This window comes from Coenobita brevimanus, unplaced genomic scaffold (assembly GCF_032717465.1).
Source record: "Coenobita brevimanus isolate Jiangsu-jjx unplaced genomic scaffold, ASM3271746v2 jjx.HiC_scaffold_2767, whole genome shotgun sequence".
NCBI lineage: Eukaryota > Metazoa > Arthropoda > Malacostraca > Decapoda > Coenobitidae > Coenobita > Coenobita brevimanus.
The window spans coordinates 47,843-68,201 of NW_027643727.1; the positions used below are offsets into that span (position 1 = coordinate 47,843).

The window sequence follows — 20,359 nt, forward strand, 5'->3', positions numbered from 1 at the left end:
TACAGGTACTGTAAGTAGTGTTATAAACAGTAATGTAGTAGTAACCACAACCCTAGGCTTATCTGAATGTGAACCCAGTGGATTACAGGCCAGAGATGCCATCTTCTTGTAGCTCACCATTCTCCTTTTAGAGGAGAGGGAGGGAGTTGAGGGAAGTATGTATAACTGGGCAGGGGAGCAGCTCGGTTATATCAGTGCAGCCAAATGTAGGTGTCCTTTTCTAGCTCCATCGTTTTGTTTAATTTTTGAAGGCTCTATGCATCGGTCTTGGTCACCTAATGGCGGCTCTCCATGCTGCTCGATCTGTGGCAGCTTCCCTATTCAGTCCCTCATCCCTGAGGTCACACTGAATGACATCGTCCCAGGTGTTTTTCGGTCTACCTCTCGCAACCCTACCCCTAACATTAACACTTCTCACTTTCAGCACCCATTTATCATCATTCATCCCCTCCACATGCTCAGACTATCTCAGTCTGCCTCTCCTCATCACAGCACCAATACAGTCCAGTCCCAACCTACTCCTCAACTCTTCCATCATAAACCTAGCTCCCCCAGGCCTCACACTAGGGGATGCACTGCTGTCATAAAGACTTTGTAGTTAATTGTAGAGAAGTATATTTTAGACTTGTGGTCGAGCGGCTTTTATATCTTGTAGTAGTTTCCCCACCAGATGTCATGTAGTGACGGGAGAGGTAAAGAATAGTATGGGACTATTTTTATTTGTCTTGGAAATATTAAACAGGTATAATAGTATAAGTCCTGGGTAGCTACCTCCCTGTCTCGCTATCTCTCTCTCTCTCTCTGTTCTCAAGCTAATCTCCGTCTCGACCTCTCTCTAGGGTCGCTTGTCTCCTTCTGTCTAGCCTGTTCGGTGGCTAATCTAGGTCTGAGCTCTCTTTCCTAAATTCTGGTATAGCAGGGGTGTGTCACATGTGTTCCTCGTGGGTGGACTAGATCTTTCTCACGAGAGGACTGCTGACAGCTAACTGAATCATCTCCTTACTGGCCGCTGTCGTCAGCTTTCCCCCGAAAATGACGTACCATCGACATTTAATAGTTAATATATATTAATACATACTACATACACATTATAATGAACTTATAAGCTAATTAAGTGAAATACATAATATTGTAAAGTAACATAATTGTATGAATACAAGTAATCTAGACTTATTTCAGTACTCATGACATCCTTGACGATTGTAGTCGTGGCCGTTGGAGCTATGAGGCATCCTTGTCGTACTATATGCTTGGGGTCTAGGTGCGCATATACTCTTACTATGTATAGGAGAATCCATAGCATAAGTCCCTTCATCGTAACCTACTGAAAAAAAAAAAAATCTATTAATTTCCTATAAAGCTGTGGTTGATGATAGTGATGATGTGCGTTACGGTTGGCTGTTATTTCATTTATAGAAGGAGTTTAAATCGATATTTAATTCTCGTAAATGATGTACTGTAGATTTCATTGGAATAGTTGCACCTATGTTCGATTGTTTGGTATATGACCTTAATTTCTTTTTGTAATCATTGTTGTGTTCTTGCTTGGTTTCTTGAGGTACGTTCACCTGTTCGGTTGTATCCGAGGCTGAATAATTATGTGATAATTCCCTTGAAACTCGTTTTAAATGGTCAATATGAACTTGTTTTTCCTCGCCACTTGAAAGTGACTTAATTAAAACTTTGTTTGCCTTTATGTTAATTACTCTGTATGGGCCCTCAAATTTAGGGGATAATTTATTGTCTCTCGTATGAATGACTCCGTAAACAATGTCTCCTAAGCTGATAGGTGAATCTTTTGCCTTTTTGTTAAATGCCTCCGTCATTTCTTCCTTGGACATCGTTAATTGTTTTTGTACTCTTTTGTGTATGTCCTGGAATTCACGTAAACGGAGTTTAGAGTAATCATCGTAATTGTATATAGGCATGCTGTCACCTTCTAGGAGCTCATATGGTAATTTTTATCCGTGCCATATATAATGAAATGTGGTGTGTCACCAATGGATTTATTTATAGACCCATTAATGGAGGCCTCTACTCTGGGAATCCAATCATCCCAGCTCGCATAATTTTCACTGAGAATGTGTCGTAGCACATCTAATACCTTTTTATTTTGTCTCTCTACCAACCCATTCGATGCTGGGTGATAGGCCAAAACGTTAACCTTTTTAATGTTGTATTGTTTACATATTTCTTGTAAGATCTCAGAATTAAATTCTCCTCCATTATCACTTATTAATACCTTTGGGGTAGTAAAGCGACATATTACATTATCTGTTATTGCCTTTGCTACTGTCTCTGCTGTCTTATCTTTAATTGGAGCTAAAATGACATAACGGGAAAAATGATCCGTTGCTACGAATAAGTATAGGTTATTATTGTATGATAATGGCAACTTGAGTAAATCAACAGCGACAACGTCCCATGGTTGATGTGGTACTGGGTAATTACCCATCGGTGCAGGTGTGATTGGGTATCCTTTGTGTTTCGCACATGATTCGCATCTGTCTATATGATTGTGTATATCTCTTCGTAATGAAGGCCAGTAATATAATAGCTGGGCTTGGTTGAATGTCTTATCCTTTCCAGGGTGTCCTGCATGTGGGCTGTCGTGTATCATTCGTAATACTTGGGGTATCATGTCATTAGGTACTACCAACTGGTTAGTATTTCTTTGGCGTTTTGGTTGTTTAGAGTTAATTTTGTATAATGTATTATTGACCATTGTGAATTGTTCAAGTGGGACATGCAGTTTGGGTAATTGTATGTCATCTCCACTTTCTAACTTGTATATTACTTTTGACCATACTGGGTCAAGTCTTTGTGCCTTTGCGATATCCTCGTGGTTTGGGATATTTCCTTTGAGATCTAACGCCGCAACCTGAATTGTGTTCGGGTTCCTAGATAATGCGTCAGCTACTATATTCATTTTACCTTGTATATAATGTATTTGTACACTGTAGTTTTCAACTGTACATTTCCATCTTGCTCTCCTCCCAGAAAGGAGTTTTTCTTTAAACATACCCACCAGTGGTTTATGGTCGGTGAATAAGTGGATTTCGTAACCATATACCAAATCTCGAAACTTTTGTAATGCAAAAATCACTGCAAGTGCCTCTAAGTCTGTAGTGCTATAATTTTTTCTGCACCTCTTGTTTGTCTGCTGGCAAATGCAATTGGTTGATTCTTTCCTCTTTTATCTTCCTGCATCAGTACAGCCCCTAATCCTTTAACTGATGCGTCTGTACAAATAAGAAATGATTTCGTGTAATCTGGATATGCTAAACAAGGTGCATTCGTTAGTTTAATTTTTAGATTGTTAAATGCCCTTTTTTGTTCTTCTTCCCATTGGAATACAGCATCTTTTTTGAGTAGTTGGAATAGAGGGAAGGCTATATGAGAGAACTGTGGTACGAAGGACCTATAGTACCCAGCCAGACCTAAAAATTGTCTAACTTCGTCAGTCGTAGTGGGTTCAGGAAAATCTCTCACTGCCTGTATTTTGTCATCAGTGGTGTGAATACCATCAGAGCTTAATTTGTGGCCTAAGAAATTTATTTCCTTAAAGCAAAATTTGCATTTAGAAAGTTTAATTTTTAATCCAGCATCACTAAGCTTTTGTAAGAGTAAGTCTAATTTCCTGAGATGATCCTTAATATTCTTCGTTGCGATAATAATATCGTCAAGATAAACAAATATTCCTTGTCCTAAAATTCCGGACAATACGTAATTCATAAGACGCTGGAACGTACCAGGGGCTGTCCTCAGTCCCATTGGCATTCTTGTATATTGATAATGGCCTCTGTTTGTTGAAAAGGCAGTGTATTTACGTGACTCCTGAGATACCGGAATCTGATAGTATCCGTTTAGGAGATCGATGGTCGAGAATATATTATTCTCAGGACCAATATTCTGTAGAACATCACTTAGCAATGGCATGGGAAATCTGTCTGGGATGGTGTGATTATTTAGTTTACGGTAATCTACTACCGCACGCATTTCTCCATTTCTCTTGGGCACAAAGAAAAGGGGAGCGTTCCACGGAGAAACTGAAGGCTCAATAATTCCAAGCTTTAACATTTCATCGACATACTGATTAGCAAGTGTACGTTGGGAGTGTGGTATGCGATAAGCTGGTACGAAAATTGGTGGTGTTTCAGGGTGCACATTAATCATGTGATTAATCAAGTTAGTACACCCTAATCGTTCTCCGGGCAAGGCTACGGTGTCCCTGTGTGTTTCCAGCAGGGTTAACAAATCATTTTCTTCGTCAAATTCACCTGAGTGAATTAAATTCTCTTTTATTCTTTCTCTATCCGTAGATTTTATCTCACTTGATACTCCACCAATATTTATTTCCTTTACAGGGGCGAAACATTTTTCAATATTAACTATGCAAGTTCCCTTCTTCAACTGAACTTCCCCATTCATGTGATTAATAATGAATATCTGAGTTAGCCCTTCGTCGTTCGTATGACATAATGCGTTTTCTACTGACAATCCCTTTACTTTACATAATTCTTCTAAGACAAGAACAGTACTATTCCGTAATTTGCTCTTTATGGTAACCTTCATGTATGAATTAGGTGGTATAACCAAATCATTAGTGAGATGGGCTGGAAAAATTGATAAATCAGTACTGTTAGCTGGGTCACTAATTCTGGAGGATGGGGTTGCTGGTGTAAGTGGATCTATACACTCATCTATTTGTGTATGTTTGTTTAAGCCTTTAATATTACCAATTCTTTTTGGCTCTCTTCTACCAATCGGTGAGGGCTCTGAAGTTATTTCCTCTATAAATTCATTATCAAAGTCTATTCCATTCATTTGTGGGAGTATAGTTATGTTCTCAGTTCTCATGGATCTTAAGCCCAGTAACATATGAGCTTTAATTGCTAAGTTTTCAACGATATAGAACAATGCAGAGAATGGTCTTGTAGTTTCTGTGAAACTGAGATTTAATCTTATCATACCTTTTACTGTAATCTCTTGACCATCTACTGTGTTTAATTCTAAATCAGCTTCATCCAGAAAAGTTACTTTCTTTTTATTTTTAAGAATTCTATTTAGTTCTTCATGTGTTATTAAGTTCACTGGAGAGCCTGTATCTAAAAATAAGGAAACGTTTTGATCCTCACATACAGCTGGTATCAAGATACACTCATTTCCCAACATGCCTCCTATGTGAAGTTTAACCTTGTTCTTTTTTATGTTTGTTCGTTTTTTGTCATGACTTGGTCTTCCCCCGATTTGAACATAGACACAATTTTTTCTACTGTTTTGCAATCACTAGTCCAGTGCCCTTGGTATCTATGATGCCTACAGTAAGGACCAAACCCTTGTGTCTTTTGATTATCCTCTTTTGCCTTGATAAAGCATTCATACCTTGTGTGTCCTGGTTTTGCACAGTAATGACACAGAATGGACCTATCCCTTGACTGTGACCTACGAGGTGATTTCCCATAAAAAGTGTTGTTTATAGCGCGAGACCTGCCTCGGGCTGCGCGAAAACTTATGAAACTGCCTGTAGGAAGGCGTGTGGGAACGAGGTCTAGGCGTCTTTGTCTGTTTGGACTGCCTCATTTCAGGTCGCGATCGATTTTGTTCTCTGTTTGGGGTCGGTGTTGATGTTTTCACAGCTGATACTGTCTCAGGTACCCTGATTCTACCAGAATGTGCATGTGTGTCGACCACACCTGCTTTACTGCACTGCATCTCTACCTCGTTCATTAAGTCTAGTAAGCACATTCCAGGGATGTACGCGATTGTTTTGGCGATCTTAAGGGTTCTATCAGGTAATTTACACAAGGCAGCTACATAACCAATGATGTCCACGACGAGGTCTGGGGACATCTTTCCATCATCTGTTATCCACTTAGAATTCTCCAGAGTAGCTAATAGGGTTCTCTTGATTGTGGAGACATCAGCAGTTATTTCACTGAGCACATGGTTTGTAGTGTGCTCCCTTACAAGATCTACAATTTTATGTAATTCTGGAATTATACCTGGCAAGAAGTTCATACCTCCAGAAAATTTCTTCAGAAATTCAGTTTTAAATTCATCATATGTCCTAGCACGATGTAGCTTATCGGAGCGCAATAAATTGCTTGCTGGACATCTTTCCTGGCTTATGCAAGATGAAAAAATAGCAATTTTCTCTTGTTCATCTAGTATGTGGCGCTTGATGAACATTTGTTCGCACTGACTGATTAATGAAATGACATCAATGCGATCCTTGTCTGTGCCAGAGAATTTTGGGGCAGTCTTATCCTCGTGATACACAAAAACGTGAGGTGTGGTTTTTAGATCAGCAGTATTTGTTTCTTGATTCATCTTTAATGATTGCCCTGTTAATTCAACTTGTACGAGTTTATCGTTATGTGAGGGAATGGTAGAATATGTATGACCGGACCGGTGAACCCTGTTAAGTATATTGGCATACGTATTTAAGGCAGCTGCGAAGTCGATACTCTCAACATCTGAAGGGGTTTCCCACTCATCATCCGAAACTCCCGTATTTGTTTCCTTATCTATAACGTGTGGTGTGGGTTGTACAATGGGTGGGCTGTCTCTTAATTGTGAGTCTGATGTTGTGGCAATTTGTGTGTCATCTGGTATTAACGTGGGTGGTTGCGAAAATATTCCTGTCATTAAGATATGATGTTATGAAATACGCCTCTTGTTTATTTATGTCCTAGCAAACTAGATGATTAAATAAGTTGAATATAGCTAATTTTAGCACTGAGAAGAAATGAGCAAGTATAATTTTACCCACTTGATACAGATCGTAGAGGTGTGTCGTTACAAAAGTCGATCTCGGAAGAAAATACAGGTTTGATTGAAGATCTCTTGATAATTCTAGTGGTGTGTTGATGGACGATATTACTCAGGAAACTCCATGGCCTGGTATTTGTAGTGGTTAACGGCTGTCCCAGGCAAACCTCAACATAGAACGTCGAATTTCCAACTTAACTGTGAAAATAAGTGAATATGAGTAGGAGCTATGTGAATAATGAGTAATGAGTAGTGGGTGAGAAGTGCCTGGTGTCCGTCACACGTTGCTTGGCATGGCAGACTCGCGTTGTGATGTCATCTCAGCACATGGTGACGTCGGCTTCCCACACTGGTAGCTGTGGTGAGTGAATGAGTAGCGATGAGTAACTTGAGTGAAGACGAGTGAGTAAGATGAGTTGTAAATCGTGTCTCACTCTTCGTTTGTTTGTTCCCTTTATTCTATGTGGAAGTTTTCTCTGTCCTTTTCTCTAGTGATTTATTCGGTGTGGGATGAAGACCGCCGCTACTTGTAGGTGCGTGTAGAAGATTATACAGACGACGTAGAGTTGTTAATTGTAGTTGATTGTAGATGGCTGTAGACTTTGTAGAACTGGAGCTAACCTTGTAGTCTCGGTTGCTTTTGTAGAAATTTGCTTTTAATTCGGAGACGATGTCCGCAGATTTGCTGATTTGTCGTTAAGCTACTTGCAAGGCGTGCCGAGTGATCTCTTGACCTCTGCATCAGCGTAATGATCTGGGAGACGGAGGGGGCAGGAGCTGATATTGTTGGTTGTTGTCAATCTTGATATTTTGTAGGAATTTAATGTTGATTCGTAGACGAGGTTCGTATACGTTCGCTGCTACCAAATGTCATAAAGACTTTGTAGTTAATTGTAGAGAAGTATATTTTAGACTTGTGGTCGAGCGGCTTTTATATCTTGTAGTAGTTTCCCCCACCAGATGTCATGTAGTGACGGGAGAGGTAAAGAATAGTATGGGACTATTTTTATTTGTCTTGGAAATATTAAACAGGTATAATAGTATAAGTCCTGGGTAGCTACCTCCCTGTCTCGCTATCTCTCTCTCTCTCTCTGTTCTCAAGCTAATCTCCGTCTCGACCTCTCTCTAGGGTCGCTTGTCTCCTTCTGTCTAGCCTGTTCGGTGGCTAATCTAGGTCTGAGCTCTCTTTCCTAAATTCTGGTATAGCAGGGGTGTGTCACATGTGTTCCTCGTGGGTGGACTAGATCTTTCTCACGAGAGGACTGCTGACAGCTAACTGAATCATCTCCTTACTGGCCGCTGTCGTCAGCTTTCCCCCGTGTAAGCGTTTAGCGCTGCTCGCTTCTCGCAAACACAACACCTTCTCATCATTTGACTTCCTGCTTCTATCTGTCTCTCTATCTATCTATTTATCTATCTATCTATTATGTAGTCCTATACTGCACATCCACCTAATCATTGTCATTTCTGTACATTTGAGCTTGCGAATATCCTCTTCCTTTACTGCCAGGTCTCACTACCATACAGCATTACACTCCTAACAAAAGCTGTATACAGAGATCCTTTACCACAGAGAGAGAACCCTCTCAGTGTCAGGAGAGGCAACAGCTCCCTGAACTTCTTCCAACCACTCCTTGCTCTAGCCACAGAGCTAGCTCCAGCCCTGCCACAAGCACATAACATGTCTCCCAAATAACAAAACTCTTCCACACACTCAAGAGATCCACCAGCAAGTTCAATCCTTTCACGCCTGTCAATCTCCACCTGCTCTCTCTGACACACCGCACACATGAAATCAGCGTTATCTCGCAGTCTACCTCTAATACCACTACATCTCTTATGCACCCAATTATTACAGACACTGCACAAGATGGAATTACTTCCTATGCCCTTGTGGCAAATCGCACATAGCCATTCTCCTTCTTCTTTGACAGTACTGCCCCTAGCCCTGGATACCATCACTTTTGTTTTTTCTTCATTTACTCCTAAGCCCTTGTGCCCCATGCCATCTCTCCACTTCCTAAATAATGTAAAATGTACCCAATACAGTACTGGTATTTGTCCCTCAGCATCGTTTTAAGTGTGTTTAATGATGGAAAGGGTCGATTGTAGCCAACCAGTTTTAAAAATAATTTCTGAAATTTGATTAAAGTAAAACCTGTATGGTCTCTGTGTATTTTTACTGACTGCACTCTGTTGTGTGTAGCCTTTGGTAATCTATACATTTCAGTTCAGTTCCCTGTACAGCATCCCTTCACATACACTGGACCATTCACCTCATATGCTTTATACCTCGCTCTTATTTACCTATATTTTTCTGTTATACTCATGGATCAATTTTCTCTCAGTCATCCATTCCCCTGATTTAGTTGTCCCCACTGCCATCATTACAGATTTTTCTTACTCCTCACATTTAGGTACTTGTTGAAATGTTCTCTCCATCTCTGAAGTATTCTGCAGTACAGTTTTCTGCAGATATACAGTACAGTACTTTGTAAGGGCTAAGTAGCAGGGATAAGAAGCTTGGAGATGTAACAGTCACAGCCATTCCTTTTAGATAGGTTCCCAAGAGGACATATGGTGTTATAGATGAAGCTAATAATACTGACTGTACACATGGTAAAAAAAAAGGATCACTCAGATTGTATACAAAACAGTATGACACCACAAGTGATGGATATTACAAAATGCCCATTATTCCCAGCCCACATTACTAGTACTACTTCTTAATGATGCAGTGAATGATGTACTAGTGACATTCTTTTATCTTTTCCCTACTGAATATTATTTGTATAGGCACAATCACATGAAAATACAGTAAAAGTCCATTAATCCGAACGCTGATAATCCGAAAATCCCAATAATACGAATTTTTGAAGAAGGCCAACAAACTGTGCATTACAGGTGAGTTAAACAACCCATGACATCTCTTAGTTTACCAATTACAGTTTGTGCCTTCAATAAGGTGTGTGGCACAACCCACCACCTTCTTTTGTTGTATTAGCACTCCATACCTTTTACAACAATAAATATTTCAATATAGTTCAGTAATACATTAAGTAAAAAATTTGTGTAATATGTAATATGTTCCATATTGTATTATGAATGAATGAAAAGTGATCCATTCGGTAAAATTTCAGTTTAAACATGAAATTAAGTGTCTTAGGGGTCCCACCCAAAAATCCGAAAAATCTGATAATCCGAATGATTCTCGGTCCACTGCCATTCGGATTGATGGACTTTTATTGTCTATCTATCTATCTGTTGCCAGACGCCTCAATCCCGTTAGGGGTGGCCACAAACAAATCGCCTCCAAGTCGCCCTGTCCCCCGCCATTTCACTGCCCTGCTCCCAACTCACACACCCCTCTCTCATATACCTCTCCACCCCATTGTACAGCTTATTAATTTTAGACATCTCAAACTTTAATAATTATTTTGGGTATCAGTGTCCCCATCCTGCACAGTAATTTATCATGTATGCCATCTCTGTACTGACCCTTTTCCTAGTCTGAAGTGCTGCTTTATACCTGGTACTCATTTTGTCTTAACTTGGCCCAGAGTTTTGTCATTTCTAGCTCAGTGGCTGAAAAAGACAATGCCCTGTACTCTGGCTGTATATTCTCTTCATAGCACCTCTTCTTGACTACTATTTTTTTTTTTTACTATAACCTGACATAAAATTGCCATCTCTCTATTGTAAATGCTGAGTTGTAACAACAGATTAGCACTAGAATATAATGCTAGTAAAAAAAAATCCTGTGGAGGGAATATAGAGCCATAGCATTGCCTTTTTCTGTCACTGGACTATGTGAAATAAGTGGCAACAGGACAAAACATCTGGCCCTTGTTAATGTAAAAGAAGCCTAGTATAACCTTGTAGTGTTTATCTTTTGCAACACCTCAGCATTCAAGATGAAGAGCTGACAGTTTTAGGCCAAGCAGAAGCAAGAGTAATATAAGGCACTCTTCCCCTGCAGGAGGTCTAGATGATGCTGTGGAAAAGACACTACAACAAGCAAAACTGCAAGAGGTGCCGGTTGTATTTGCACTGTCGCTGAAGAAACTGGGAGGCCTTACCCACATCAAGCAAAACATTTCCTGTGTTGGCATCATTAATTATCAGGGAGCTCAGGTGCAGTCACTTATGTTTGAATTCATGTGATGTTTGTGCTGGTTTTGTTGGTTATTTTGTGGAAGTAGTGTGTGGTGAGTAAGGATGGAAGCAGTATGATGAGTAAGGATGGAGGCTGTGTGATGAGTAGTATGGAAGCAATGTGATGAGTAACGATGGAAGCAGTTTGACGAGTAAGGATGGAAGTTTAATAGAGTGCAGGAAAAAAAAAAATGGTACAATGAGATACTGACCAAAAAAAAAAAAATCCCCTAGGCTCAGTAGGTTAAGGCAAGGATAATTTTTTTTTTTTTGTTTAAATGGTAACGACCTAAAATTGCCATCTTGTCATTGTGACTGCTAGGCTGTAACAGTAGATGAACACTAGAATATGGTACTTGTTGCAAAGAAGTGTGTGGAAAGTACAGTACTGTGTGTTGAGCTGTAGCATTGTCTTTTTCTGCCATTCAGCCACCTGTAGTAATCTGCAAAAGGACAAACATCTGGGCCAGGCTGAGGTAAAAAAGGTATTGCTCCATGTCTGCAGGTAGCATTATGTCAGCAGGTGGTGAATCAGTAGAGAGGTGATCCACTATCCCAATGGACACAGATTTGAATCCCGGCTGGGGCATGGAATGGTTTAAGGGATTTGAATTTGACCTGCCATAAAAACACCCCCACTAATACCATTACACCAGTCCTGTATGAGACACCCCTAGTATGTATTCAGTATGGGTGGCGGGTGTTAGTGCTGAAGTGGTGACATGTGGAGGGCTATGGTTTGTAGAACTGCTGGGCCTCAGGGAAAGGACTGTTAAGCATATGTCCAGAGTCAGATACATTAAAGGAAAAAAGTATGAAGTAAAATGACGGTTTTGCATTTAAGCCATAATTGTCAGAGTAACATTTCACTATAGTCCTTTTGCCTTAACTTGGCCCAGGTTTTGATCCTTTTGCTGCCTATTTCACGTATCTCAGTGGCAGAATGAGACAGTACTTTGGCTCAACATGATTTCCATAGTACTTCATTTCTAGCATTATATTCTAGTGCTATTCTCATGTTACAACTCAGCAGTGAAGGTGGAGAGATGTCAGTTTTATACCAAGTTACAGTAGAAAGGGTAAAGTAGGGTGATGATGATGATGATGATGATGATGGTGATACAAATAATTAGATCCTACCTCAACCTTGCTTTATGTGGGAATAAGGGTCTGGATGGTGATGATGATGTTGATGATAATGATGATTATGATGATTATTATTATTGTTATGACAATGATGATAGTGATGACAGCAATATGAGATTGATAATGCTGTAGTGGCTGATGATGATGATTTGGATTGGCTTATTTTCAGGACTCCATCCACAGGTTGATGGCTCTGATACCAGCTGCAAAGGAGAAATACCAGGCTTTGGTCAGGAGTCGCCAGCAGGCCATCCTTCCCCTATCCACACCTCCTCTCCCTGCTTCTCCCCCTTCGTCACTTCCTGACCTCACCCCTTCCCCCTCCTCGTCACCTTCCCCATCCTCCACACCCCCTCACATCACCCCTCCTGCTTCCTCACTCCCTGAACCCACCCTTTCCCCCTCCACCACACTGCCTCACCCCTATCCTCCTCCCTCCTCCATCCCTCCCACCACCGCTAACTCAACACACATCATTCCTATATCCTCTACAAAGGAATCCACTAAGTGATATTCGAGTTCTAAAGCATGGGAGTGTTGAAATGCAGTCCATCCAAATATAAATTGCTGTATATAATCTTTGTACTCTAACTTGGTCCAGATTTTCATTCTTTTGCAGCTTATTTTACATAGCTCAGTGGCAGAAAAAGACAATACTTCAGCTCTTCATCCTTTCCATGTAGCATTTCTTCATGACTAGCATCATATTCTAATGCTAATGTATTGTAAATCAGCTTTCATGATGGAGAGATGGCAATTTTATGCCAGGTTAGTGTAAAAAGAGTATAGTGACGGGTGATGGAGTTAGAGCGATGTAATAATTAGAAGCAGTTGTAACCTCAGGATTATCTGACTGTGAACCCAGTGGACTGCAGGCTGAGGTTGCCACTCTCCTGCAGCCCATCATCCTCCATTTGAGGGGTAGGGAGGGCATTGAGGATGTTTGTATAACCAGGTAGCTTCACCACCTAGCTACATCAGTGCCACCACATGAAGGCATCCCTTTTCAGGATGAAAATGTTGTAATGCCGTCAGTCCAAATATGAATGATAATTACGGATGTTAGGGTTCGAATGAAGGACTGTGGGGCAGGTGTGGAAGGGTTTAAGTCATGGCTGAGTGTAATTTGTACTGGATTATTGGTTGTTATTCAGACCTCCCACCAAATGGTGCTTTCCAAGGAGGAAAATTACTATACTCTTTTGACTTTAACTTGGCCCAGATTATTGTCCTTTTGCTGTTTATTTCACATAGCGCATTGATAGAAAAAGACAACAGTATGGCTCCACCTCCTTTACCAAGCACTTTTCATACTGGCACCCTATTTTAGTGTTAGTCTTATGTTACAACTAAGCATTCAAGAAGGAGAGATGGCAATTTTAGGCCAAGTTAGAGTAAAAAGAAAATAAGCTAAAAGGGGAAATCTTTTAAGCCCCTGAATTATAAGTCATGTGTTGTTTTATTTATTTATTTACTTACTGCATGAAAAAATATAATGGAAAATTGGCTGTTTGGGTTTGGTAATGTGTACTGTATTGTAAATGAGTTTTTATTCCTGTAGAGCAGTAATGCCGCTCAGGGATGAGTGAGGCTGGTCACTCTCATCTTAAATGTCAGGACCAACTTGCCTAGCCCCAGGATCCTACACTTCTCATGGGGCAAAGTAGGACTGGATGATGAATGAATGAATGAGAACAGTAATGATTGGATGAGAATGAATGAATGAATGAAAGAACAGTAATGAGAAGTTGCACAGTCTGTTGCATAACACAAGCACAGTGGCTGCCCTGGATGCTGGTACTTTGAGCTGGATGTGGGTCTTCCAGTCTGCCTGAACGTTTTTCTTTAAAGTGTGTGTATGTGTTCTTACCTAATTGTATCTTTACAGGAATGAGTCAGGCTCATACTGTTCTGTGTATTAAACCATTTTTATCATACATGTCCATAAATTTGTGAATAGTTTTGGCACACACTATTTAATTTGGTAGTTCATTCCACTGATCAATTGCCCTATTTGGGAAACTAAATTTCCTTGCATCTTTGTCACCTCTCTTTTTACATACATGTAGTTTTTTGCAGTGTCCTCTTGCTGATGCTTCCCCATAGGTTATATATTCATTTATGTCTATTTTCTCTTTCCCTGAGATGCATTTATATAGCATGATCATGTCTTGTCTTTACCTTCTCTCCTGTAGTGTTGGTAGATTCAGTTTTTCTAGTCTTTCTTCGTAGCTTAGGTCCCTTAAGCTTGGTACCCATCTTGTAGTTGCCCTTTTTACTTTTCCAGTCTTATCTATGTGTTTTTTGAGATGAGGACTCCAGACTACTGATGCATATTTCAGGGTTGGTCTGATGAATGATGTTATTATCTTTCTCAGTTTGTCTTCATTTATATATGTGAATGCTATTCTCATATTAGTAAGCAGTGTATACATGTTATGTAGCTTCTCACTGATGTGATCATCTGGAGATAGTTTGTTACTGATAGTCACTCTTAGGTCCTTCTCCCTTTCTGATATGTGTAGGGTTGACCTTCATAACTTATAATCCCAATCTAATCTTTTCTCACTTTTGCCACACTTAATTATATGACACTTGTCCACATTAAATTCCATTTGCCATTTATTGCTCCCTTGTGTGTGTGTGTGGGGGGGGGGAGCAGAAACCAGAGGCCAGTGACTCTCTATGTTGTAGGAATGGCTCTGTTCCATTGACTGAAATCTATGTGGTATTAACTCAGAATTTTCCACCCACAGAAGTTCAGGCCCCTGGATCTCCTGCCCAAGAAGACCTGTGCCATCTGATGCAGCTTGACAGTGGCAGATGAAGCGCCTCACACCTAAGATATCTGTCTATCTATCTATCTATCTATCTATTGCCAGACGCCACAATCCCGTAAGGGATGGCCATTTGACTTTGAGTTATTTGTTTTACGGGGAGGGGCACTAATCCTCCACCAACCCACTCGCTGACACATAGGGAGCATGTATGGTTTGGTTATATGGTTACCACCCAGCATTGTAAATGGTTTCTTGGCTTACAGGAAACCATTTGGCTTGTCACTCAATGTAAAACCACCTGTAAAGGAAAGAAAAGCAATAAGAAATGACACGAAAGATGGGAGAAATAGGAAGAGAAGAGGGCAGGCACAGAAAAAGAATAATACAGGCTAAGGAAGAAGTAGGCAGCACTACATCAAGTGTGTGGATGATGGTCGTCACCACCCACCACACACCTAAGATATCAAAGAGGTGAATTTCCTACCCAGAACGTATGCCATCAAGGCATAAATAAATGTCGGAATGTTTAATTTTTAACCCCCATTAAACTGTTTTTAATTCCCCCTTAAGAGCTAGATAACTGCAACTGTGTGAGAATGTTAGATGTCTGAGCAGTTGTGTGAGAATGTCAGTTGACTGCAGTTGTGTAAGAATGGTAAGGAATGTTTAATTATGTATCTTTTGTCATTTTTTATCCCATAGTGAAAAATAAATTGTCCATCATGTGAAATGTACGTTTTAGTTGAGGCTTTTTTTAGACTCAACACATCTCTTTGATTCATTCTCATTGCATCTCAGCATCCTTTTGTGTGCACCTAATAATGAATACAGTGATGTAGGAGAATACTGAGTTGCAAAAAGGAAGCTAAATCACTAACAAAAAGGAGCTTCAGTGCCTACCATACAACTTATAATGTGGCCTCATGTAGGTTGTGCCATCCACTCGTGCGATAGTTTTTCTTTGCTATTTACATCTTACGCTTATTGCTTAGTCACTTACAGGAGCAGCCTAGCATGGACTAACCTACCTTAAGTTTTCCCTTCATATGCTTTTTGTTTTTCCAATTTCTTGCAGTTATCCTTTCATGTTTTTTGTTTATGTTTTGTTCAGCCAGTCTTCTGCAGTTAAACTTGCATGTTCGTGGTTACGTTCTTTGTTCTTCCAGGTTTTTGTAGCTACACTTGCATGTTCTATATGTGCTGTGTTTCTGTCAGTGTCATATTGTGTGTTTATGTGCATTTTTCTGCCTATCTTATACTGTTGTGTTCTTTATGTGCTTTGCTCTGTGTTTTTGTCTGCCAGCCTTCTTCAGTTATCCTCAGCTATGTTCTTCTCTTGACTCAGTGCTTAGCCAGAGTTTTAAATCATGGCATACACTCTAGTCAGTTAAGGCAGCTCCCTAACACCTCCTCCCAGGCATTTCAATTTTTCTCTTCCTCTTCCAAGTCCTCCTCTTCCTGTTCTTCTTCTTTTTCTTCCAGTTCCTCTTCTCTTTCCTCTTCCTCATTTTCTTCTTCTTTTCTTTCATATCTCCTTTTTCCTCTTCCTCTTTCTGTACCTCCCTTTCCTCTTCTCTCTTGTCATCATGTTCTTCCTCTTGTCCTTTCATTTCTTCTTCCTCTTCTTGTTCCTCTTTCCCTTTCCCCTCTTCTATCTCCTCTTCCTCCTTTTTCAGTTCATCCTTTTCCACTTTTCCTCCTCCTGTTCTCTTGTTCTTCCTGTTCCTTCTCATCCTCTTTTCCCTCTTCTTCCTCTTCCTCTTCCCTTCTTCCTCTTCCCATTTTTCTTCTTCCCATTCTTCCTCTTCCTCATTCTTTTCCTCTTCCTCTTTCTCTTGTCCTTACCCATCCTTCCTCCTCTGCCTCCTTCTCCTCCTCCTCTTCTTCTTTCTCCTCTTCCTCTTCTTCCTCCTTCCTCTTCTTTCTTTCTTTTTTCATTTTCTATTTTCGTCTTTCTACTTTCTTCTGTTTTATTCTTTCTCCTTTCTTTCTTCCATTTCCTCTTTCTCCTTTCTTCTATTTTCTCGTTTTTCTTCTTTCCCCCTTCGTCTTTCTTTTCTCTTCTTTGTCTCATTTCTTCGTTCTTTCTCCTTTCTTCCATTTCTTTTTCTCCTTCCATTTCTTTTTCTCCTTCCATGACTTTTTCTCCTACTTTCTTTCTCATTATTTTCATTTCTTCCATTTCTTTCTTTCTCCTTTCATGTTTATTTCATTTCTCCTTTATTTTCTTGTTTCTTCTTTCTTTGTCATTTCTTCTTCCTCCTCTCTTCTTTCATTCCCTTTTCTTCTTTCTCTTTCATTTCTTCTTTCTTGAATGAAGTACAAACTTTTGTATGAATGAATTTAAAGGTCTGCAACGTAAACATTGCCGTAACGAGTATAATTATGAATGGAACGTAACGTCAACAAAGGGTGAGAAAACATGAATGAACGACAAGAAAATCTCTTCATTTGTAGCCTAATCATTTCAGTCTCACGTTTAACTCATCTCAGAAACGTTTATATATGTCCTACCACGTTATTACACACTGCAGAAGCATTAAGGTACAGTAATCAAGCGGAAATATGTTAAAATAAGAACTTTGAGACTGTGTGTTTTGAATGGACCGCTCGTCAACTCGTATTTCCATATGGTTATATTTGCATGCTTGTTGATTCTGGAAGAGCTAGTATATTTGAACTTCTGGACAAAAAAAGGGCATACTAGCGTGGTTGAGCATTATGTTATAGAAAAACTAGTATAATCTCCTCTCTCAGTACATCTGATTAGCACTGAAATCATTCCAAATAATTATATTACTAGAAATGTCTGGTAACTTTTCGGGCTCGCTAACGTCGGTGGTTCAATCCGAGTTGATTTTTTTTTAGGCATTTTTTTTTAGATACAGTGGCGTGACATTGCACAAAACTCCTGACCTATTGCGGACAGTAAATGTTGGCTATATATTACAGGCTATAAGGGATACATAACTGCCTTTCTCGCTGAAGAAATAATAGCACAGCTGGAGCGGATGTCCAGGTCTTACGAGCCCTACTTCAATCAGCTATAGATGCCGCTGCAGGGTGGGCCACAGATCATGGCTTTAAATTCTCCCCCACGAAATCCTGTGCTATAACTTTTACGAGCCGTCATTCAATCCCTCAACCCCCTCTTACACTATATGGTACTCCCCTGCCATATCGATTATCAGCCCCTTTCCTTTGCCATATCCTTGATTCTCGACTGACTTGGTCCCCGCATCTCACTTCCCTTAAGACCTCTGCTTCCCTCAGACTTCGGTTCTTACAAACTTTCAGCCATATGTCCTAGGGTGCAGACAGTACATCTCTGCTCCGGCTTCATACAGTCTTAGTTTTGTCGAAGACTGATTATGGCTGTCAGGTTTATGCATCTGCCTCATCTGCCTCCCTTCGGCGCCTAGATTCTGTTCATCATGGTTTACGTCTGGCGTTGGGTGCTTTTCGCTCCACCCCGGTTACGAGCCTACTGTATATGTCGAGTCGGGTATGTCCACTCTATCCTCCAGACGTGACAAGTTGACTCTCCGTTACCACATTCTCCTTCTGCAACACCCATCTGCAGGTTTCCCTTCCTCTGTTACGCACCTCTCCCCTCCTTTTCCGCCCTCGTTAGCTTCATCTTTTCCTTGTAGGGTCTCCAATTTATTTCCATCCCCTTTTTTCCCTGCTATTTCAGTTCTCCCTCTGCGAGATTCTATGTTCCCGCCTTGGCTTCTTCCTCGCCCTACTGTCTGTGATGTCCTGCTCTCTTGTCCAAAGTCCTGTTCCACCCCACAGGAACTCTATCATCTTTTTATGGACCATATGCCTTGTCACTCCTCAGCGACCCCAGTGTACACAGACGGCTCTAAGTCTTCTGTGGGCTCGGATTTTGCTGCTCTTTTCCCAGACCATACCTATCAGATCCGCCTTCCACCAGTCTCAAGTATTTTCACTGCTGAATTGCTGGCCATTTTACTGGTCCTTCGTGTTATATACCGATCAAGGTTACTTTTATTTTCACAGATTCACTTAGTGCACTTCATGGTATTCAGTCTATCCCAGCCAGCAACCCGCTAGTGCTGAAGATACAGGAATGGCTGTTCCGCATTAACACCAGATTGAAGTCTGTCTCCTGTTGGAATACCGAGTAGTGAGAGGGTTGACTGCCTAACACGTGCAGCTGTCACCTCTTGCTCTGTCACACCTCATCCTATCCCGGCAACTGATTATTTCCCGATTGTTACCCGTCTCCTTGGCCAGCGGTGACAAGCAAAATGGACGTCTACAACTGATAACAAACTCCGCGCCATCAAACGTACTGTCACTCACTGGCAGTCGTCCTCCCATTGCAACAGGCGTTGGGAAACAGCCCTAGCCCGTCTGCGCCTTAGCCACACGCGGATCACACATGGCTTTCTAATGTCAGGAGGCACTCCTCCGATCTGTCAATGTTTTCAGGCCCTACTCACGGTCCACCCTCTTTTGCTTGACTGCCCTTCGTTCCACGTCGTAAGCAGACGGACTCTCCCGTTCCTTTACTCCCTTCGACGTTCCCCTACCTTAGCCGATCTTCTTGGTGAATCCCCTGTGTTTTCCATCACACATCTCATGCGCTTCCTGTCTCAAACCCGTATCTTGCCTCACATTTAGTGTCTTCCCCGTCTTCCCCTCTACCTTTATTCCACCACAGCATACCCGTCATTTTTATGCAGCGGTTTTAGTGCCATATACTCCTCTTGGGCTTGGTGCCAGTCCTTATTACTTACTTACTGTCATCTACAACTACACACACACACACACACACACACACACACACACACACACACACACACACACACCACCACCACCACCACCACCACCACCAGCTCTTCGTACTGCCACCACCCCCAACACAAGCCTAAACACCCGAGTAATTAACAAGTGTCCCAGCCCCGGTTTCACGTCATTAGCCAACAGCAAAAATCACACGATCAGACAATTACTGGCCAAACCTTAGAGAGAGAGAGAGAGAGAGAGAGAGAGAGAGAACAATCTGTAGGACCTGAGATGGAAAGCTATGGGTTAGAATTGCTCGCTGCCGCAGCTTGAACCTAGCTGTAATTCTGAGTCCTGTAGTGTCATCACCTTTTTTGTAAATAACAGAAGAGATGTGGATGTGATAGGAAGCGTTATGAGGAACACACTGAGGTGTTTGGCCATGTGGAGAGGCTGGAGGGTGAAAGACTGACGAAGGGAGTGTATGTGAGTGAGGTGGAGGGGGGAAGAGGGAGGGGGAGGCCGAGGATGAGATGGGGGGATGGGGAGGAGAGGTATATGAGATAGGGGTGTGTGTGTTGGGAGCAGGGCAGTGAGTTGGCGGGGGACAGGGCGACTTGGAGGCGATTTTTTTGTGGCCACCCCAAACGGGATTGAGGCGTCTGGCAGTAGATAGATAGATAGAACAGAAGAGAGGAAGGAAAAACAAATGAATGAAAAAAAATCCATACACCAGATTACAGGTA

The 20,359-nt window shown here is 41.1% G+C and overlaps 1 protein-coding gene across 1 annotated transcript in view; it reads left to right on the forward strand.

The window, feature by feature from the left end:
- Positions 1-14,902, forward strand: part of LOC145390046 (mediator of RNA polymerase II transcription subunit 24-like) — a 59,135-nt gene extending 44,233 nt beyond the window's left edge. Inside the window, 1 exon segment of the mRNA XM_080265124.1 lies at positions 14,832-14,902. Within this exon segment, the coding sequence (XP_080121250.1) occupies positions 14,832-14,902 (71 nt within the window).
- The last annotated feature ends 5,457 nt before the right edge of the window (positions 14,903-20,359 follow it).